This window comes from Polypterus senegalus, chromosome 3 (assembly GCF_016835505.1).
Source record: "Polypterus senegalus isolate Bchr_013 chromosome 3, ASM1683550v1, whole genome shotgun sequence".
NCBI classification, from domain to species: Eukaryota; Metazoa; Chordata; class Cladistia; order Polypteriformes; family Polypteridae; genus Polypterus; species Polypterus senegalus.
Genome location: NC_053156.1, coordinates 201,712,847 through 201,736,214, shown reverse-complemented (window position 1 = coordinate 201,736,214; position 23,368 = coordinate 201,712,847). Strand labels below are relative to the sequence as shown.

Genomic DNA, 23,368 nt, shown 5'->3' with positions numbered 1-23,368 from the left:
TGTGACAAATAACAGGTCTTTTGAACCTGCATTAGGGGTCTGCAGTGCCCCTACAGGTCACACACACTGCAGTGTGGTGTAGTGGTTAAGGCTTTGGGCTACAAACTCTGATGTTGTGGGATCAAATCCTGACACTGTGACCCTGAGAAAGACCCTTCACCTGCCAGTGCTCCAATTGGAAAAAAAGAAACGTAACCAATTGCATCTCAAACGTTGAAAGTCACTTTGGACAATTTTTTAAGAAACAATATATTCATTCTTCTTTAAATCTTTCATCATATGCTCATTAGTTGTAACTTTTTTTTTTTTTGGCAGTAGCTAATCATTGTAAAAGTTTGTAAATATATTTTAGTAACAAGGAAAGTTATTATAAAGTGTTACCACGTTAACTTGCAGGCTTGATTTCCTAATTCTGATTAATTTGAAAAAAGTATGTATAGTGTATATTTACTCCCAACTCTAAAATACAATTATTAATATTTTATGTCTTAATTCTTGGGAATACACATCTTTTCAATCATCAAAGCACCCATCCACACGTGTCATTATATCTGGACAATTTAAAAGTGGAATATGGATACAAAAAAAAAATACAATTTGGAATACATTTCTGATCAGCACTTTTCATAAGACTGTGTCTAACATGAGATACTGGATTTCTCTTATGTTACCAGATAGCTTTGTGAGTGCCTAATAAATTATTTGGTATTTTTTTGATATTTGTCACACTTAATCAGTTTTCATTTCTTAAAAAAGTTTAAAGTATGTGTGACATCCAGCTGCTAAATACTATTTGCATTGATACTGATGAGGAGACTCTAGATGAACAGGATTGCCAAGCTTGTTGGGCTGAAAGGCCTGTCCTATTAACAAAGTACTAATGTTCTAAAGTAAAACAGTTGGGCTGCAAATAGAGGGAAAATCATAAATGTTCCTTGAACCTTAAGGAGAACATGAAAAGAGGCACACTGATGGACATTATTTCCTCCAGTTAACGCTGAATAGGTTGTGCTTTTCCTTTTTGCTGCTGATGGTTTGTAACTGTGTGTGTCTTTGGCTACAGAACTGCAGAATGAAGAGTTCAGTAAGGATAGCTAGCTCACTAGACCAAGGAAGGTAAAAACATTATAAAGTGAAAATAACACAGCATTCTTAAACCCACTGAATATAATAATGATAAAAAAAAGCTTAGCAAATATGCTATGATGATGTCTTTACTATCAGACTTCATCACAACTGGCCTTGTACATCACTGTGCTGGGCCAACTTTATTCTCAGCTGCTCTTACACCACCCTGCTTTGAGCATTTTGACACATCTGATGGCACTGTCTGTGCCAGTGTCTATACGTGGATGTTTAACTGTGTTCCTAAAAGGTCCAGGGTCATCGATACATAGCTGTAGCAAAAACAGTTCTATGGTTTTTATTAAGGAGTAATCATTCTAAAAAAATATTTTCCATTGATAGGTCTGAAGGTGCTGCTGATATGTTACATTTATAAACTGCGCTTGTTTCTAAATCGAGGTAATCTGCCTGTTTTACTTTGCACTGCCAAGAGCATCACTGTATTTATTTTGCATCTGTTTGTGTTTGCATCACTTAGACCCCTACGCTCTGAAAACTGACAAGCCAATACCGTTCCTAAAAGGTCTACAGCTGGTGTTGAAGCATGGACCTTACATTAAACTGACGGCTGCATTTCTATTTATATCTGTTGCCATTCAGGTAAGAATCCATCCATCCATCCATTTTCCAACCCGCTGAATCCGAACACAGGGTCACGGGGGTCTGCTGGAGCCAATCCCAGCCAACACAGGGCACAAGGCAGGAACCAATCCTGGGCAGGGTGCCAACCCACCGCAGGACACACACAAACACCAAGCACACACTAGGGCCAATTTAGAATCGCCAATCCACCTAACCTGCATGTCTTTGGACTGTGGGAGGAAACCGGAGCGCCCGGAGCAGACACGGGGAGAACATGCAAACTCCACGCAGGGAGGACCTGGGAAGCGAACCCGGGTCTCCTAACTGCGAGGCAGCAGTGCTACCACTGCGCCACCGTGCCGCTCAGGTAAGAATCTGGCTTCCCAAATGCGATGCGTTAGTGTTTCAGCTTCCTGAAGTAAACCAAATGTTGAATGCTGACTTGTATCCTTGTTGCTTGAAAACTAGATGACTTGAATGTTATTTTCTGTTCATTTTGCTATAAACACTAATATATCTAAGGAGAAATGGCCTGTCGTGTATTTAGTGAAGGCCTCCAAACTGTTGTAGACTTTATGAATCACTCAGCAGGCATCACACTGGCTTCACTAGTATATTTTTTGAATACTTTATGCCGTGTTCTGTGTGAAATAATAACAGGAGTATCATCACACATTTTATTCAGACAGGATATCCATTTACTTTTACCCCAAGCCTTTTTCCAACACTACCAGGACAGCCCCTTTGTAACTGGTGGGCAGTGCTTAGACTCGATATCACAAAGCACATTTCTGGAGTGAAATGATACGACGTGTCAAGTCAAATGTATTTCTATAAGACAATTTACATAACTAGAAGTTAACTAAAATGCGTTACAACAATATAAACCAGATAGCCAATTAATAATCAAGAGTAGAACATAAGAACTTCTAACAAAAGAAGGAAAAAAAAGAAAGTAAAATCAGAATCACTGAATACACGCAAATATAAATATTAGCTTGCAAGGAGGGAATGAAAGAAGAAAACTGGAAATAAGCCCTTCAAAATGACCTTAAATCAAGTAAATAAAAATAGGTTTTTAATTGAGATTTAAATTGATTAGTTGTGGCGGTTGGTTTTATGCCTTAGAGAGGAACAACTGATGCAGTCTTTGCATCGAGGCAGCTCCTAGACAAACATCGAGAAAAACAGAATGGTTTGCAAATAGTGTTTAGAAGGCTTATGATGGAGTGCCATTTCAAGAGTTCTGGAGTTGCATGAGAGAGAAAGGAGGACTGGAGAAGTATGTAAGGATTATCATGGATATGTATGAGGGAGTGAGGGTTTAAAAACAGTGTTGGGGCAACAGAGAAGATCCCAGTTAGAGTAGGTCTGTACCAGGGATCGTCTTTAAGTCCTTACCTCATTGATCTGGTCATGGATTTGTTGAGTCATGGGATAAAAGACCAATCCCCTTGGTACATGCTAATTGCTGACGGCATTGTGTTGTGTAGTATCAGAAAATAGGAAGTGGAAAGGAAGTTGGAAGACTGGAGAAGGGCCTTACAAAATACACAGTTGAAAATAGGAAGAAGACAGAATATATGAAGTTTGATGATGATCAAGATTCAGAAGTTAGCCTGCAGGTGGAGCTACTGAAAAAAGAGTGGATACATTTAAATATCTAGGATCAGGGTAGCCCAAGATGGAAAGCTACATGCAGAGATAACCCATAGAGTGCAGTGTGAATGGAATAATTGGAAGAAGGTATCAAAAGTATGTGTGATCAAAGAATTAAGTAGAAGATTAAAGGTAAGGTTTTTAAGACAGTAGTAAGACCAGCAATGATGTATGGAGTGGAGACATGAGCAGTAAAGGGAGAGTAGGAGAACTTAGTTGTGGCCCAAATAAGTATGGATGTGTGAAGTTACAAAAAAGGACAGAAAAATAAATGGGTCAATCAGTGGTGCTACAGAAGTGGGAGAGATGTCTAAGATAGTACAGGGAAGTAGGTTGAGGTGGAACAGGCATGTGATGAGGAAAGACAATGATAATGATGGCAAAAGAGTGATGGGAAAGAGAAAGTGAAGGACGCCAAAACAGAGGTGGATATATGGAATAAAAGAAGATTTAAAGGAAAAGGGTCTGATTCAGGTGGAGAAGGTGCCGGACCGAGCTATATTGAGAAGGATGATCAGGCATATCAACCTCACAAAGAAGTGGGAAAAAATGAAAAGGAAGAGAAAGAAGAAGTAGTTGTTATGGGAGCTGATCTCATTGTGAGGGGTAAACTATTTGAGCCATTACCTCACCTCTAGGCCTTAAACATGTTTGTGAAATGAACAGTAACAATTGGCCAATATACCTAAGAAACCTGGAAGAGGAGATAGACAAGCTAAGAAGGGGCTAACCCATGTAAAACTTTAAAGGCAAACAATTAAATCCTAAAATCCATCCTGTATATCATATATATACTGTATATATATATTCATTTTTGCCAGTCAAAATTTTGTCAGCAACATTTTGGATTAATTGTAAGTGAGACAGCCATGAGTGCCAATAACCAGTGTAGAGGGAACTGCAGCGGTTTAAGCAAAACGAAACAAAAATGTGAACGGGCTTTTGACAAAAACAGGATCGGTTATATTAAGTCAGTACTTTACTGATCACTAATGGGAAACAGATGCTTGATTTTGTAATTTATGGTTGTGTTGCCATTTTTGATACCTTCAACACAGATGTGCACCCTTAAGTAAGCTTGTTACAGAAATTAGTCAGGAACTGTTTTGGCATGGATTTGCAAAAGAAAATTAAATATTTAGGCTATATCAGTGTTTAAAGAAAAATGAAAGACATAGCTGGTGAAATGTCATGTCTGCAACTTTCTCCTTAATCTTCAGTGTGGAAATAACCTCTATTTTTTTTTCATAGTACAACATTAGGCCAGTTTTGCTTCTAATAGTGTCTTTCCTCCTTTTACGTCAATGACTCTAACATAAAATGTCTCTGAAAAGAAAACAATATTTTATAGACTCGCCCATAAACAAGAACAAGATTGCCGCTTAGTTGACTACTGGGCTTTCGAGACTTTGGCGAATCTCAAACAGAATACAAAGTGCACAATTCCCAGGGATGAATGAAGCCATAGCAGACGTTTTTCATGAATTCGACTGCATTCCTTTGAGCCACTATAAAAGAAAGTCAAATATTTAGGTTGGCTCACATGAATAGAAAAATGAAATCATTTTAAACACATGGGACATACTCTTCCTTTTATTGGCTCATGGACTAAAATGCAACGTTCATAAATAAACTGATGATTGGATGGGAGGAAATACTGTAGGAAACCTGCCACTTAGTAGTTTTCCTCAGATGTTTTACTTTTTTGCTTGTTTAACTTACATATTGAGCACATGCATGATAAATTTCCGCACTGTATGTGATTAACTACTTCAATCCACAAAATTACTTTTTCGCTCAGATGCACCCCCAGAAATAATTCTTCCCACCAGACTTTTATCAGGAAAATCTGCTTCCTCTCAGTTCAGAAGGTTTGCCATAAAAGTCACAGCTGGATTATTCTTCATCTGGGGAGGACAAGACCAGCAGTTTGGTGACGTGTAGATTAGTGTGCACTGCCCATAAGCCTTAAAAGACATCTTCTATCTAGAGACAGCTCAGCTTGCTCTTCCCTAACTCTAAGCTTAGTTGTTTAATAAATTACATTATGTCAAGCATCTTCTCAGAATCTAGAACTAGACAATGCTAAGAGTCACCCAGTGCTGAACTGCTTGAGGAGGACCTACACATCCGTGACTGGTCTGGATTAAGCGGTTAAAAAAGGAAATGACAGGAAAAAGCTGCCTGTTTTATAGAAACAAGGAAGCAATTCTGCCATACAACGTTAGTAAAGTTCACCAGAATTGTGCTCACCAAGCAAAGATGCCAATTATTTGGCCAACACAAACTTTCTTCTGTGCCTTCTATTTATTCACATACAGCCTGCACACTAGATTTCTGCTTGAGCCCACCCTGACATGTTGATGTTTCCACAACTTTGCTTTATTTTCCATTCTTCTATTCTGATACTCCTTCAGATATACAGTGGTGTGAAAAACTATTTGCCCCCTTCCTGATTTCTTATTCTTTTGCATGTTTGTCACACAAAATGTTTCTGATCATCAAACACATTTAACAAATATAACACAAGTAAACACAGGTTTGGATTTTTTTTTCTCCCTAAATAATAAAAACCATCATTTAAAAACTGCATTTTGTGTTTACTTGTGTTATATTTGACTAATTGTTAAATGTGTTTGATGATCAGAAACATTTTGTGTGACAAACATGCAAAAGAATAAGAAATCAGGAAGGGGGCAAATAGTTTTTCACACCACTGTAGTGGGTTCAGCAATATTTTGGTCTGAGCGACCACAAGCCATTTTCAGTATATCCTGAATATCCATAATAATTTATAGGTACTTTGTAATACATGTCCTAGTGGGTGGCATGGAACCACAAATTGGTTGTCACAGGATGACCACAACTCGTATGGCTGTTCCATGTTCTCCTCATGATGAGTTTTCCCTATCCACCCAGCAGTTAACATTATACAAAGTTATTGGCGGTTATACCTGCATTTTTATCACTCTTTAATATTGTTTTTTATCAGTACGCTGCTGCTGGAGTCTGTGAATTTAAGTATCTATCTATCTATCAAAATGACTGAACATGGGAAAACCCTTGTAACTGACTACCGTTCTTACCTGTAGCTTCTTGACTTATTCTCATTGCTCCCACCACGTGCCAGTCAACTGTTTAGGCAGACTTGATGATGGCATAATTAATTTACCTGAATTAAGGTTAATTTCTAAACACATTTATAAGTTATTCCATGTAAATAAAACAATTGGTGCACTGATTTGTCTAATGTCAAATGTTAAATGACTTCAATTTGAATTTCTATTTTCACAGATGGTGCAGAGTAATTTTGTTCTCTTCTGTACATATGCTGCTGATCTTCGAGATCATTTTCAAAACATTGTGCTCACGATTCTAGTAAGTACTGCACTTTTGCTTTTCATTCAAGGTTTGAAGGGATGGAAAAGAAAATAATGACATAAAATTATAATTTGTGCCCTAATGGTTATTTTGTTTTTTGGCTGAGATTTACCTTCTTTCTCTGATGAAAATATTTAACCTGCTTCGCATAACATTGTGGGAATGTCTTCTTCTTCGCTTTGTAATTAACTTGTGACTAAATCACAGCCTTAACTTTTCCAGTACTGTACATAGCAGATTATACTGTGCTCAGGAATTTCAAAGCCATGGGAATACTTACTGTGGAGTGAAGTGGCTAAGTTACACTGTAGATACACAAGCCACAGGGGAAAAAGAAGTAGACGTTCCTTCTTCCAAAAGAATAGTATATGGAATTCATTAGTCTTGGTAGAAAGACAAGTGCCTCTCCTTTTACTCGTATAATCCTCAGCTATTGTGTTGTCTCATAAGAACAGAAGAAGTCTGACAAACAACAGGAGGCCCTCTTCATCCATCAAGTTTGTATTGTTAGCTCATGGATAAGTTGTCCCTACACCTCATCCAGACACTTTTTCAAAGTTATCAAAGGATCTGCTTGAGCTAGATATTATTGTATACATACAAATGGTGCAAACTATGTATACTTTGTGTATTTTAGTTGGTATTGTGTTTTTGTTACTGTTCTAAGGAGGCATACAAGTAAGAGTTTCAGTGTACGGAGTACACATGACAGCCTGCTTGAACTTGAACATGGGGATACAGCCTCTCCAAGCAGAACTGGATGAAAGGCAGAAAACAATCCTAGACAGGGTGCCAAGGCCATCGCGTGGTACACACCTATACTCACAGAGGGGCCAATTTTTGAATCTCCATGTCAACTTAGCTTACACATAATTTAGGGATGTGGTAGGAAAACTTGGAATACCTGGAGCCAGATCCATGCAGACACAGGGAGATCGTGTAAACACCAAATAGAAGATGACCTGGTGCAGGTTTCAAAACCACAAAGTTTCACCTGTGAGGCACCTTGATGCAAAAGGCAAGGCTTTTCCTACAATAGCCACTTCACCAATAATTGATTTTTATTGTCAGTATCCAAACCACTTCTCAAGATGGTCAATTCTTTATGTTCTAGCTAACAGCACATGTTACAACACTTATCACTTCCTCTGCTAATTCAAACCAACGACTCTGCAGCATTGCTTTCACTTTTAGTAAGCGATGAATCAATGCAACCGGCTGTGAAAGTATGAATAGAATATTTTATACTTGTACAGTATGACCACAAGAGGGCACCAGAGAGCCCTAAACCACAGTCCCAGCAGTCCACACGTGAAACAGAATAAGATATAAGACTTTTATTCCTTTTTTCAGGCACCTTCTCACACTCCTCATGTCTTACAGTAGTAATAATAATAACAACAAGCCACCAACTATCTAATAATTGATCTGCTGGGTCTTCTTATCCTTCCTCCTCCTCCGCTGAGTATTGCCCACTGCCTCCCGACTCCAACTCGCCCATTTGTAGCAGTGGGCTTCCTTTACTGTCAGATCCAGGAATGCTTCCGGTATCATTCTGTCCCCTCTAGGAAGCACTTCCGGCTCAAAGACAAAGTAGAGTGGGCCTCCCCTAACAGCGCCCTCTACTGATCCCAAGGGACCCCTACAGGGCTGCACTTCTGGACTTTATTTGTTTAGCACCCCTGCAGGTGTCCCAAGTGGGCCCTTACATGAGGACCACTACCACCTAAAGTATGGGGGATTGACCCACTCCCAATTTCTGGCTTCCTCTGGTCCCTCCATTATTTTATACTAGCTGGGTATGATATAATCTTTCTGCCCAGCTGGCCAATAACGTTTCTCTCGGGTACCCCCGTCCTGGTAATAACTCATGCTTTCTCCTGGCCGGGATGCCCGTTCGTATGCCACAACAGACATTAATTAACTACCGTGGGCATAATTAGTCTTTGCATTGCTCAACTGTAAAAGGATAAGTTTGGTATTTTTCACATCGGTTATTTCTCCACAAGCATAGTATATATGCTTTTATCACATTAAATGGTGTTCTAAAGTTAGGCGTTTTCTACAAATTAAAAAAAAAAGATACCTTTCTTGCACTTACTGATGAAGTGGAAAAAGTTTTGTTATATAAAAACAAGCCTTCAGAGTTTTCCAATGCATATTTGTGACAACAAAACAGATCTGGAAATAATGATTTTGTCACTTGTTCCTAGTACTGTTTTTCTTGTAGTAAGGATACGTTTTCTGTTCACGTGTGTGAGTTTGCACAAAAACAGGGAAAAACCAACCACATGCCATGAAATGTTCAATGTGATTTGATCGTTCGAGAGGAAACCACTGCTCAGGGGGATGAAAGGTTGTTGTGCAGGAACAATGCCTTTATTTAAAATGGCTGAATATCATAATATTGGTGTTTATTCAAAAATTACATGCATAAACTATTTTACAATGTGTGTGTAATCGCAAGATTTGGATCAATACACGCCAATTGTCCTGGCTTGAAAAGTGAACATATTTGGCTAGTTTTTAAGCTTTTACTCCTTGCCATATATCTTCCATTGTAAAATGTCAAGACTTAATTTATAGGAAACACAATTTTAGAACACAATTGCAAATGCATATATACAAAGTTTGTGAAGAAACAGCTTTCATTTGAAAAATATTTCAATTGAACTTATCCTTTAACATACTCATATTCCATTATATTCATGATGATGGACAGCATACACTTGCAACATTCTTATAAATGACATTTACCGTTTTTTCAAAACAGATTAGACATTAGACTTGGTATGTGAACAAATAGCAAGCAGCCCCACATTTTGCCATCCATTCTTGCACAGTGTATTAATATGTCAATAAAAGATGAACTGGCCACTGGTGAGTTGAGTTGTGTGCAGATGTGGCTCCTTATCCCAGTTAGGTGGCTTCCTTTCACCATATATTGCCAAAATAGCCTCATTGGTTCAAATGTGGAGTGGTCTCTTAAGCATTCTGTTTCTGCAAGCAAAAACAAGCCAAAAGACATGTTATGTGTAACAGAAACATGTAGATGGTAGGACCTTCAAAACGCAACTTGATGTTATTTTGGAGGAATTAAATGGGTAGGACTGGTGAGCTTTGCTGGACTAAATGGCCTATTCTCATCTAAATCTTTCTAACATTTTAATGTAAATATCAAAACATTAACATAAATACAGTAGAAAAACTGTCTAGTGCCCATTACTGTACTAATGTGCCCTCCATGTGATATGATTTGAGATAGTCACCAATGCACAGCTGAACACTGTAAACAGGGCAGTAGAAGTGTGTTTCTTTGCACACTTTTCTTATATATTTTTTTTTTCTGTTGCTTGTAGAAGATAGAATGTCAGCACCGGACCTGCATGATCGACATGCCCATTGCATTATTGCAGGCTACACAGTGCAAGGTTTAGTGACTTCCACATTTCCCCTGACACAAACATTGGCAGTTGCCACATTGTGAACAGTGAATAGGGGCCTAACGTCTTGCTTGTCCTTGCACTTGATTGCAATTATCTTGGCTTTTTTAATGTAGCTGCTGTTGCACCACTGTGAATCTTCATGTGCGCAAATTCACCAGGCACATCCCGACAGTTTGGTCACACACTGCCATATCATGCATCAGTTTCACTTTTCATGTCAACGTCTGATAATCATATCACACTGGCATCACTAACGTTCGATTCAAGTAATGTTTCAGTTTCAAATCATTATAAAGTGATCTTTCTGGCTCATCGTTTCGCATTGTGATTTTTGTTTGAGGCTCCACCCCACCCATAAATACTGATAAGTTACCATAAAGCGCCAGAATGCATAGAAATACTCATGACCTTTGGCAGCACAATGTTATTTCATCTGCTGGATAGATGCAGAATATTGTCCCAAGAGTTAATCAGGCTTAAAGTATATCATTACATGTCACCCCAGACTTGATTCGGGTTTAACTATAATTACGTAGAATTCCAAGCCACAGACAAGGAAGATAATATATGAATGATATAGTTTAAAGATTTAGTTTAACAAATGTAAATTGGCCTGGTGGACTCTGAATGGCCTGGAGTCCCATCTAGTATTGCATTCTGCCTGGTATTCTGGTGACCTCAATTACACTCATCCAAATGATTCTACCATTTAGAATTCATACTGAAGCTGAATAAGCTATAAAAGTACTTTTTAAATACAACAAAGTTTTATGACTAGAGATCTGCACCCTTAACGCAACTCTTGAACTCTCTTTTCTTATGCAGATGTCCGCTCTTGTGAGCATCCCGTTTTGGCAGTGGTTTCTGCAGAGGTTTGGCAAGAAGACAGCAGCATACTGTGGCATTTCAGTAAGCTCTTTCTTCTTCTTTGTTTTTGTCTTTTATTTTTTCCAAGGTCACTCCACCCTGATTAACAAAGCTTTCCATTTTGGTCAGTATCTCTGATAGGAACCATAGAATTAGGAAGCAGCACAAGAGTCTTTTATTAAAAAGTGTTACTCAGTAGAATGGCTAAATTCTGGGTTTGCGGTAGTGAGTTTATAATAGCAGAATGGGGAAGGTTGCTGTCAAAGATGTATCACAGGATATTAAAACGAGCTTTCAGATTCAGTTCCATCCAGCACTCTATTTGTATAGCGCACACTTTTCATTTAAGAAGCTCAGTGTGCTGCACAAATTGATTTGACTCAAGTTGCACACTATATAACATTCAGCAAAGCCTACAATGTATACAAACAAAAATAATCTAACTGGAATGAAAACCTCAGTAATGAAGAGGAAAATAATGTTAATTTTGGACTGGCAAAACAAATGGTTATCTGATTGTTTGGAATTCTGTTACACATCCAACAAAGCATTCTTTAACTGGTCACTGAGGAAGGTAGCTGTCCTTAGAGGGTGTCTCAAACCTGCTCTATGAGACGGATGTGGTGGTCACCTAAGTGCTTCCAGGAAACGTGTGGTCAAACAGTCCCGCCTCTGGCATGTCTACCACCACAGGCTCCACGATAGATCACACAATCTGTGTGATCAAACTTCCCCTTATTAGCTAATAAGGTGAAAATCTATCTTAAATGCTGGCAACCCATACCATTCCACCTGCTGCTCTTATGATGTCTGGAGGAGATAAAGGGCATGAAGACCAGAAGATGAAGAGCTAGGTAAAAGAGTATTAAAAGTCTAAAGGTAAAGGTCATCTCAGAAGAAACAAATCAAAAGTGGAAGGAAAAGTCTAAAGGAGCGAAGTGAAAAAGTCCAAGTAGCAAATAAAGAAGGAGATTAACAAGATTTGTTTGTTATGTCAATACTATTAAGCTAATACCATGTTATACAGTCTTGCGACGATGATGTAATTCACCACTTTTGATTTGTGATGTCAGTCACAAAACAGAAGGTTGCCATGGTATTGGTAAACAAAATGGTGATGCATGTTGGATATTCGGAATGACACTGCGACAGATTTAAAATGTTTGAACCCGAATTTTTTTTTATTTTTTAAAGGAAAAAAAAAAACAAACAGTTTTCAGTGAAACATGTCAATGTCCTATTTTAGTACTCAATTTGTGAAAAACAACAACAATAATTCATTTCTTGTATAACCCAAAATGGGCCTGAAAGAAAAAAAATGGACAAAAACCTTGGAAAAAAACACTGCAGGTAGTCGTTGACTTACAATCACGTTCAGTTCCAATAGTCATATTGTTTGTTTCATATCTTTTTTTTTTAATAATCATTATTAGCACATTGGGTAGATTTTCTTTTTTTTGTATCTTATTATTTTGTTTCATTATTACTGTTACTCGCATGGGGGCCAAACCTTTAATAGCTTCACAAATCCTTGTCGGTGTTACATTACATTATCAGTGTTCATCACTGTGTTTAACTGTGAGAGGTGGAATTGTACTGGCAGAGTTTGAGCACTCATGTTTTCTGTTTTAACATTTGAACCTATTAATAATAAACATTAACAGATAAAGGTGGCATCATTAACCCTTCATGTTGGTTCGCATGAAGCAGCACATCGCAAGTCACAACGCAGAAGCTTTGGAGGTTAACCGGATTCAAAGCCAGAGCGCAGCAGTACAGTACAATGGGATAACTGTCCTTCCACTTAATCACAATCATTTTACCTTTTTGCCATGCTGAAGCTTCGTGCGACTGAATTCACCAGGCACATCATGGCAGTCAGGTCATAAAGTGCTGTATACATTAGTTTCACTACATATGTCAACGTCTGGTGACCAACTCCCATTGTCATCACTATCACATTATTAAAACTAATGGTTCAGTCTGAGTTTATTTTAAAACTGGCTTTACAGCTTTTCATTTACATGCCATTGTGTGTTTAGGTTAAAGGCTCTGGCCCATTCATGAATATTGATGATTTACCATACAGGGATTTTTGGCAGCATTATGTTTTTATATACTATCTCTAGTGCTATTCAGGCTTAACACTTTACACGTCAACAATATGGCTTAGCCCAAGAGAAACTTGGGCTGAACTGTTCTTACAAAGAATTCCGAGCCCGAGTCAGACATGGCGTTAACTTCAAGGAGGTTAAACCAATAAGTCTGCAACAAAATACAACACTAAATCGTAGTCAGTAACTCAGCAAAGATCTAAAGCCAGGAACACCGAATCTCAACAACTGCATGAAGCGCCATCATTTCAAATCCGTAATTTCGGACAGCCAGGAAGTATATGGCGCTGTCCTCATACTGAGACGTGACGCACCATGGACTTCCAGTTTCCTGTGTACAGTAACAACATAGTAACGTAGACAAACCTCTGACAAAATAGTGGTGCCAATGAAAAGCAACATGGTGTCTCAGAAGAACATGAAAATATTTCAACAACCAAAAAAACGAAGCTGAAACAGAAAAATGAATGAATGAAAGAAATGGATTCTATATAACAAACACACAGTAAAAGGGACAGACATTGCACATAAAAAAATAGATGTTTAAGGCAGAAAAAGATAAACATATCATAACATGGTTTAATGTCATCACCGGAAAGGTATTTAAAAATACACGAAGGAGGAGAGAGAAACAGAAGTAAAATTTAGTGTATGCTTTCACAGAGACATATTTATAATAAAAGAGTGAGTGACAATGGCAATTCACTACAGTAGGACACACCTACAGAAAAAGGGTTCAGGGTGGGCAAACAGGGTTTCCTAGGAACAACAGAGACCTGAACACGAAAAGGCAATATTTTAATACATTAAAAAAATTTTTAAATTCTGAATGCAACACAGTGTAAACTGGGCACTTTAAAAGGTACAGTACACATCAGCTATTTTTCCCCAGCCCTTTATCTTACTGTATAATTGAACAGAGTTGTGTAATCCTAGAAAAAAATAAGTTACATTATTTCAGTTACCTTTTGTGTATTTTTCAGCTCTGGTGGCTTGTTAATACTGACAGTTTTATGTTTTTAAAACAGTGCTAGGCTTTAGTAAGATACTAGCAGGTCTGTCATGGGTCTGTTAATAATATGCAGCTCAATCTGTGACTTACCTCAGTGAGTTTTTCAGATGATCGCCGTACATGTCTTCATGACTGCTGTGTTTGTTTTGTTTTGTTTTGGTCTTCCTCTCCTTCAGTGGATCATCCCGTTTGCAGTTATGCTGGTTAGCATCCCTAATATCATAGTGGCTTATGCAGTGGCTTTGTCGTCTGGTCTGAGCGTGGCAGCCTCTCTTCTTTTACCATGGTAAGAAGGCCTTTACGATCTTGAACTGGTTTTAGAGGGTTTGAAAATAGAGGAATCACACTGGCCTGCAAAAAAAACGTACTCTCGTCAAAAGTCTTAGGTGTTTTGGCAACAGGCCTGCTCTATCACATCCAGGTTTTGAAAAATGAACGCTTAAAATGGAAAAAAGTAATATATTTTAAAAATTATTTACACTTGAAACAATTTCACATATAATTATTACAATATGCAAGCTTTCGAGGCAACTCGGGCACCTTCTTCAGGCAAGATGTAATACAGAAACTGAAGTTCCCTGTGTTTATATCCACACACTAGGACAAGAAACAACATTGGTAAATCTTTAAAGGAAAAATCTTGAATGTAAAAAATTAATAGGTTCATTCAGGCTAAGATTAATTTAACAAGAGAGAGAAGAATAATGTATGGTCAAGATCTTTGGATAAGATAAGATAACTGTCCAACAAAGTCCTTTGAAGTCTGTGATGAGTTTTTCAAAACAATATGGGTCTGTAGACAGGTTATCTGTGTCAGTCTGAGAGATTTAGCCAGCCAATAAAAGGTGTCATTTTGCTTGGCTTTTCTCTACATTCATAATGGCTAACATGGTACAAACACCCAAGTACTACAGACATATAATTATTGAAATTATTACTTTTCAAAGAGTAGTCACTTACTACAATTTTTCCTTTTATAATCCTGCGAAGGTGTTTCACGGTAGAATGACCAAAAAAAGTCTATTCTGTGACGTCCTGGTCAAACCTCTCCTCATGTTCAGACACTGCTCCCGTGTTCTCGTTTACCAGTTACCTGGTCAAGACAATGGATGAATCAACCTGACCGTGAACATTTCTGTAAAAATAAACAATAAAACTTTCTCTCTTCTGTACAATAAAAAGTCTTCTTTCAGGCCTTCTGAATATAAATTTATGGTTATTTTCAATGGATAAGAAGAGAGAAAAAAATTACTGTTCGAGACCAAAAAATGTGCAGCAAACACTTTACAGTATTTTGAGTTGTTTCCAACTCAGCTAACATGAAGAACGAGAAAGACGGACATTTTTCAGCTTAAAATGGGTTTAAAAAAATATTCTGAGCATGAAAAATTATGCCATAAAACAAATGCAACTTATTTAAAACAAAAAAATATATATATTTTCCCCAAAATAGCTTTTTTTCATGTAACCTAATAGAGAAATTGGGTTTTTTTATTTCTCTGGAGGATTTTGGTGCAGACCAATTTTATAGGCCTGTAGTTTCAAAAATGATATAAAATCACTTCTTTGTTTTGAACACTGCCTTTTCATTAATAGCAATGTGATCAACTATAATATCAACTTTATGTATTCGTCACCTTATAGCACAAAAGTTGACTGGAAGATCGTACTTCAAGTTAGACGGGACAGCAAACCGTGAGCTATCAGGGCAGAACTTGTCAGGAATACAGATTCATTACTTTCTTCTTTTCTTTTCAGGTCCATGTTGCCTGATGTGGTAGATGACTTTAGATTAATAAATCCACATTCCAAGGGACATGAAGCTATCTTCTATTCATTTTATGTGTTCTTCACAAAATTTGCAGCTGGAGTTTCTTTGGGAGTTTCAACGCTTTGTCTTGAGTAAGTTTTTACTAAGGTCAATAGAAATTAATAGAAGCTACTTTGTAAAGCTTAGACTACTGTCCCCTCGACCCAGACAAGTGCAGAAAATGGATGATTGGATAGTTTGTAATGATTTTTGATTTGTTTGGGTTTAAGCCTGATTCTCATACATAGTGGATACCTAGATGTATACGTGCGTTTAGTCTTGAATTGAAGGAAGTCATAAGATGTAGACTTGAATACCACTCTGTAGCTCACAACTGATATTTACTCTCAAAGGTACACAAAGAGTCTTGCAAATGTAACTGGATTCACCTAATATGATGGGTTACAGAGCTGCATTTTGTCCAAATTTGTGTAATTGTGGTGGATACATAGACAGTTGACATGAAAATTGGATGGAAACTGAAGTAGTTAATGTGCAGTTGGTAACCCCAACTCATAAATATCTCTGGTACAGATCAGAGGTGATCAACCATTCCACTGAGCCAAGAAATATTTGTCAAAGATAGTTTCTGTCCTAGTGCTCTAGAAAGAAAGCATCTAGAATTAGAAATAGTCCAGTTGGGTATGCATCTGGCAGTCCTGAACTTGATGTCTGCCACTAACATGTCTCGGGGTGAGGAGGCCTTCACGATGGACAACACAACAAAATGGTGTCCGTGCTGAAAATTAAGCAATTGGAGTCATGACAGCAGAAGCTGTGAAACAACTGCAGGACCTGATTAAAGTGAGACTTAAGTTAAAAATGAATTCCCACAGTGTGCTCAGCTGAACAGGTTCATTTTAAGAACATTTTTTTTTTAAATATATAAACAGTTGGTGGGCTGGTGCCCTGCCAGAGGTTTGTTTCCAGCTTTGCACCCTGTGTTGGCTGGGATTGGCTCCAGCAGACCCCTGTGACCCTGTAGCTAGGATGTAGCGGGTTGGATGATGGATGGATAAACAGTTGAAAACCATTAAGCTAAATTAAAATATTGTATTGAAATGGCCCGATATTTTATTTAATCGTAATACATTAAAATATACCAGCTGTTATTTCAACTTTATCAGCAATTGTGCATTTTCATTACATGAAAAATTATGTCTATAAAATAATTTTTTTTCCTTATTCATTAAGGGGAAAAACAATTGAATATTCATGTGGCTTACATCTTAACATGATTTAATTGTAGACTAAAAAGTACATTGCTTTTTTTTTGGTTCACATTACTGATAAAGCTCCATTGAAGCAGAAAATCGCTGTTATAAATGAAATTGTGTTAGTAACTAAATAATTACACAGTGATTAGTTTCACTTCACATCATTAAATGTTAGGTTATTGAGTGACATATATCTTCCCTGTTTCTAATTTATTCTTTCATTTAACCTAAAATTGACAAACATTACAGTTCTTATACACTTTACAACCTATAGAATGTTTTATTTTATTTATTTTCTGGCATTTTGAATTGGAAAATGATGTGTCTACAGCTTAGCTAAAAAACACATTCATGTTATTAATTGCAGCTCATCCAGCCAATCAACCGTTACATAAAACATCACACGTCCCAACTAGAAAAGCAAACAAGAATACAAAGCACAAAATGATGTGGAAGGATTCACCCTTCAGACTTGGGAAGCTCTCCTGGCCCTAAGTTTGATCCCTTAATTTTTATAGTCCAGAGATGGGATTATTAATTCGCTTTGTATATGCACCCTGCTGGAGTGTGGTGAGGAGAGATGTGTTTGTGACATTTTTAGTACTATTTTATCGAATAGGACCACGCAATTATGGCTCTCTATATGAAAAAGAAAAAAAAAAAAATCTGTTGGTAAAGGGTAGATTTGGCACTAACTTCCAACTCTACTCCTACATTTTTATTGAAAAATGTATTTCAGTGAGACAGTTAGCATCACTCCTACAATGCCCCTTCATAGTTCTGAACTCTTCTATCATGTCACCGCTTAACCTCCAACTAAACAGATTTAAATCCTGTAATTTTTTTTTCTAAGCTCATGTCTTGTAGTCCTCAAACAAATCAAGTTATCTCCTCTCTGGCTATTCTGTTGTGCTGTTCTAACCTTTATGGATTATAATACAACAAAAACTAGAGATGGCCTTCAAGTCCTCAGTAGTGCGTTAAATGCCTCTCTTTACGTGTGCGCTACACAACAATGGTAAAATTTAACAAAAACTTATTCACCTTTTTAACACCACTATTTTCCTCCAAAGTCATGTATGAAAGCTGTACTTGCTTGTGTAATTTTGTCTAATATTTACGGTATATTTCCTATGTAAGAACTTCTGTAAAAAAGCCACATTTCCTTCTGGTGACAAATAAAGTTCTATGTATAAATTAAAAATTGCCCATCCACACACTTATGTAGTTTGATTACTAGGCTCTCATATACTATATTGTTAAAATCTTTTTGCAGAACGAGATAAATAAGATATACTACTGTGATCATATGCTGTTGTGACGTCCTCATTGATTGTTAACATATGTCTGTCTAAACCCATATCGACGGTTTCCGAACATACCTATTCTTAATATGTGTTGTTCTCATCTTGAAAAATGGCTTCAATTTATTTTCTAGTGATCTAGCTAACTAGCCTATAGTTACTGAGATAATATCAATGATACTTCATTACATTGTCAGGTTTGTGTTTTTGTACATCTTCACCTACATAATGTAGGATCGTATCCATGGTGGCAGAGATGCAGACGACTTAAGAGAATTTTCAAAGGAGTGTCAAACGAGTAGGACTCTGTAACGAGAATCAAGAAAGCTGGCACAGCTAAGGTGAAAAAGCCCAGCTTTTCTTTAATCATAAGGAAGATTTAATTTTTGGGTAAAATAGTCTTATTTGTGAAATTAAGAATTCAGACATAAAGCAGAGCACACTGACATCTTAAATAGTGACTACGCAAAGTCGTCAGATGTATTAGCATCACATAATTGGCATCAACATGTCGAAAGCAACATGCAAAAGTCCATTCAACGATACTCAAAATGGTGGTGATCATGAGAGTAAGCAAATACAAAATGGCACAACAGCGACCTCACAATTGAAATGCTATAAAAAAAATGTAAAACAAAATAGATTTATATGTTAATATTACACAAAATGTTTCCTTGAAGTTTCCAACAGTCTAACTGTGCACTGTACCAGCTGCCTGGAGGCAACAGTATACATTAATGAGAAGAACTGGGAGATAAGAGAGTTCACATTGTCCAAACAAAATGAAAATCAGAAACGTATCAAATCAAAATGCTAAAGCCAAAAAGAAGGCAATGAAAACTGTAATCAAAAGTACCTAAAAATATTCTTTTTTTTGGTGAAAATTCTTATGCATCTCACACAACAGTCTAGAGGTTTTTTGTTCTTCATTTTTACGGAATTTAAACCATACAATTGGACAGAAAGAGAGGCAGACTTCTGCACTGTAGAAATGTTGTGGGGCTTGGGATAGCAACACCACCAATTGCTACAACAAATGAGCCCCAGGCCAGTGAACCAATGACAGATCAGATATGGGATTCCTTTCCATTTAAATTGTAGTTGCTACTGACAACATGTCACCGGGTACATGTGCATTAATGTCAGGATAAAACAACCTGCATCATTACAGACTGGTTAGTCATACCAGGTCATCTTCACCTGCTTTAAGAGTGAGAGTCACAAGAATCACTCGTGGTGACAGTGTCTGAAACTGCTAAACATGGAAAGCGTTCTTGATTGCCACACCACCAGAACAACAACAGATGTCAAGGTATGGGGTGCCATTGCTAATGAGACATGGATTCCTCTTACTTTTTAGTGTCTGTTTAACTGCCCAAAAATGCATTATGGCAATCTTGTCACTACCTGCACAACTTGCATGATGCCATTTTCCAACAGGACAATGCCTGACTTCACATGACTTCCATCGCCCAGGAATTCCCATTCCCTAACCATTCTCTTCCCTGGACATGGCTTAAACAGTGGAAGCACAAATAATTCTGAGATGCCAGCTAAAGCTCTGTCCATCCTGTTTGCAGACAATTGCATTGCCAAATTTATTTATCTGGATCTGCCACAGTATGCAACTTGGTAACATTACAGCTCTGTTCTATATAATACACTGCCATTTGAAATTCATAACATTAGAGATTCTGCATTATTACTTTTGGGTATTTCCCCTCTAGAACAATTTTATGGATACAAGGGAAGTGCTACTGTATTGTCATTTTCTTCTTTTCATGTCGCCTCTTTATTTATACTGTACATACCTATCACCATGATGTACTACACCCTGTATTTGGGGATAGGGATCTCTTAGGCCACGGATGTCAAATGTCAGTCCTGGAGGGCCACAGGTTTTCATTCTAACCATCCTCTTAATTAGTGACCAGTTTTTGCTGCTAATTAACTTCTTTTGAGTCTTAATTTTAATTAATTTGACTCAGGCCCATTTGTTGTTTATTTTTACTTAATTAGCAGCCAAACAATAGTGAGGCACAAAACAAACTGCCACATGACCAGCTCAGCTGGGCCAATCACGCAGTATCTGAAAATAAGAAAAGGTGAAGGTATTGGTAAGGTTGATCTCAGGTCACCAAAACATTTTGACAGTGTTCTTAGAAAAAAACAGAAAATCAACCATTTTTGGAAATGTCTGCTGTGGCAGAATGAGAGCAGCAACAAGCCATAGAATTAAATATCTCTCTCATTAAGAAAGTGATTGGAGCTTCATTGGAGCTTGAAGCCCCAATTTAGCTGGTCATCAGTTGGCTTGTTTCATGTCTCATTTCTGTTTGGCTGTCATTTAACGAAGAAAAGAATCAATTCAGAGCACTGAACCCTTAAAAACACAGCTATTAAAATGAAGGAAAAAACAATTTAATTAGCAGTGAAAACGGCTCAATGATTAGGAAAAGGGTTAGAATGAAAACCTGCAGCCCTTCAGGCCCAGAGTTCGACACCCCTGTATACTTTACAATAGTTCAGAGGTGTCCAGCTTTGGTCCTGGAGGACCTCAGGGACTATGGCTTTTCCTTCCAACCTCTTTGTTAATTAGTGACCAATTTCTGCTGTTAATTGACTTAAATTCACTTCCTTTTAATTGATGTGTTTAACATTCTGAATTGCTTCTTTTTTCCTTAAATAGCAGCCAAATAAAATGAGATGTGAAGTGAGCCAATAGATGATCAGCTCAGTCTCCATCTCCATCAAATTTTACTTCCAATAGTTTCTTAATTAGAAGTTGATTCATTTTGTTAATTAAACTCATTATTTAATTCCATGGCTTGTTTTGGCTCTCATTCTGCCACAGCAGACACTTCCAAAAGAGCACAGTCAAAATATTTTGCTGACTGAGCAGATGAATATTAATGGAGACCTTCATCTTTCCTTTTAGATATTTTATTATGCACACAGCTGGTCACATGTTGCCTCATTTCATATCTCGGTTTGGCTGCCGATTAAGAAAAAAAGAAACACTTAAGATGTCCGAGTGTTAAATAGCATGTCGATCAAAATGAAGAGAAAAGTAGCAGAAAAAAAACTGGTCACTAATAAAGAAAAGGGTTTCGGATGAACTGTATCCCTCCAAGATTGGAGTTGGAGACCCCTCTTAAACATTCAAAAAATCCTTTATGGATTGGAGAAATAGCAATAATAATGTGTGATTATTTTATACTTTTCAGGCCGATTTACAAGATTAATCTATGTTACAACACTTATTAAAGTGGAGCACCCACAGGTTAAGTGACTTGCAAAGGTTCTACAGGAAGGGAAAAATTGACAACCTTGTGGAGTTGAGTCCATGGCCTTAACCACTACACCTTAAGTTTATTTTTCGAGATGATTTCTTTTAATTAAATGTGACAATTTTTTATATAAAATGATAAAATGATCACTTAAAGCTATTAATGACACCGAAAATAAAGCTTACTGCATATCCATGTAAAATGCCATGGTTTTTCTAGGATTGAAGTCTGTAGTACTAGGGTGTTGTACCGTGTTAGCCATTATGAATGTAGTGAGAAGTCAAGGAAAATGACACGTTATATTGGCTAACTAAAAAGATTACAATATGCAGGCTTTCTAGTGCCTGAAGGGGCCTGAGTTGCCTCGAAAGCTTGCATATTGTAATTTTTTTAGCATAGAAGTCATAGTGCATCTAATTATAACTTTGTGTCTAACATACTTCTCTTCCATCTGCCTGTACATCTACTGTACATTACTCCGAGTCTGCTCTTTTGTTACAGATTTGCCGGCTATGATACAGGAGCTTGTAAACAGCCCCCCCATGTGGCCTACATCCTGAAGCTGCTAATTGGAGCGGCCCCAGTAGTGTTCATAGTGATGGGGTTAGTCATCCTGCTGTTATATCCAATAACTGAGGAAGTCAGAATACGGAACAAGCAATCCCTTTCTGAGCTCAGGTAATCCTTTTCAGTATGGAGAGGTACCAGTTGGGTTTTTATTTGTCTTATAGAAAATGTGTCTGCATGGCAAACATTACTGTCTCATGATAAAAATGGTTACATCCACAAATTTAGCAAACCAAATATTGATGGTAACTAAGTAAAGAATAATGCATTCCAAAGTATAATAATAACCAATGAGCTGCAATATATACCAATGACTACAAGCTAAAAATTACGTACAAGTGTGAGATAATGTTGTATCGAGCAGCAGGGCGGCACCCATTGGTGGGACCGTCCTAGAAACTTTTCACATGATTATTTCCATTATATATTATATGGTGAATTCCTAAAGTTTTCAGGGCCCTTTACGTTTTACACATTTTGTCATACTTCAGCTTTATGCCAAAATCATTTCAATTCATTTTAACTCAAAAACCCACAGGGACAAAAGCAAAAACAGGATTTTATACATTTTTGGCAATTTATTTAAAAAAATAAAACACACACCACAAAATTACCCATTGACACAAGCATTCAGAACCTTTGCTGTGGCACACTGGCTCAAATGCATCCCATTCTTTTTATCGTCATTGACATTTTTCTACACCCTATTTAGAGTCGTCCAACGATTCTATAAACCAAACAAATCAGACAAGAAAGCACACACAAGCATGGGAAATTATGTTGTCCATAATATAGCATGGTATGCATGGGGCTGACCTTTATACCCTTGCCCCCCAATGACATATGCAGTGTGACCCCAGACGTTACCAATAGTAGTGTCATTGCTACTGCTACCAAAACAGTTTTTTTTCTTTTTCCACTGTTAACTTTTCAATCAGGATGGATTTTTCTGGGGGCCAAGAGCTACAAGATTGGTCAATTCATGAAAAGAAAT

At 37.4% G+C, this 23,368-nt stretch overlaps 1 protein-coding gene and 1 long non-coding RNA gene across 2 annotated transcripts in view; one reads left to right on the top strand and one right to left on the bottom strand.

Annotated features, from left to right (window-relative positions):
- mfsd2b (major facilitator superfamily domain containing 2B) overlaps nt 1-22,489 on the top strand; it is a 105,355-nt gene extending 82,866 nt beyond the window's left edge. The window contains exons 8-13 of the mRNA XM_039748367.1: nt 1,604-1,725; nt 6,661-6,744; nt 11,019-11,102; nt 14,363-14,472; nt 15,945-16,088; nt 22,309-22,489. Coding sequence (XP_039604301.1) covers nt 1,604-1,725; nt 6,661-6,744; nt 11,019-11,102; nt 14,363-14,472; nt 15,945-16,088; nt 22,309-22,489 — 725 coding nt within the window. The remainder of the gene's footprint in view (nt 1-1,603; nt 1,726-6,660; nt 6,745-11,018; nt 11,103-14,362; nt 14,473-15,944; nt 16,089-22,308) is intronic.
- On the bottom strand, nt 9,458-15,544 carry LOC120525781. The gene is made up of 3 exons (XR_005633015.1): nt 15,147-15,544; nt 14,277-14,537; nt 9,458-9,747 (listed from the first exon to the last, which is right to left on the bottom strand). It is a non-coding gene; the product is annotated as an uncharacterized LOC120525781 (long non-coding RNA).
- Nucleotides 22,490-23,368: the final 879 nt, after the last annotated feature.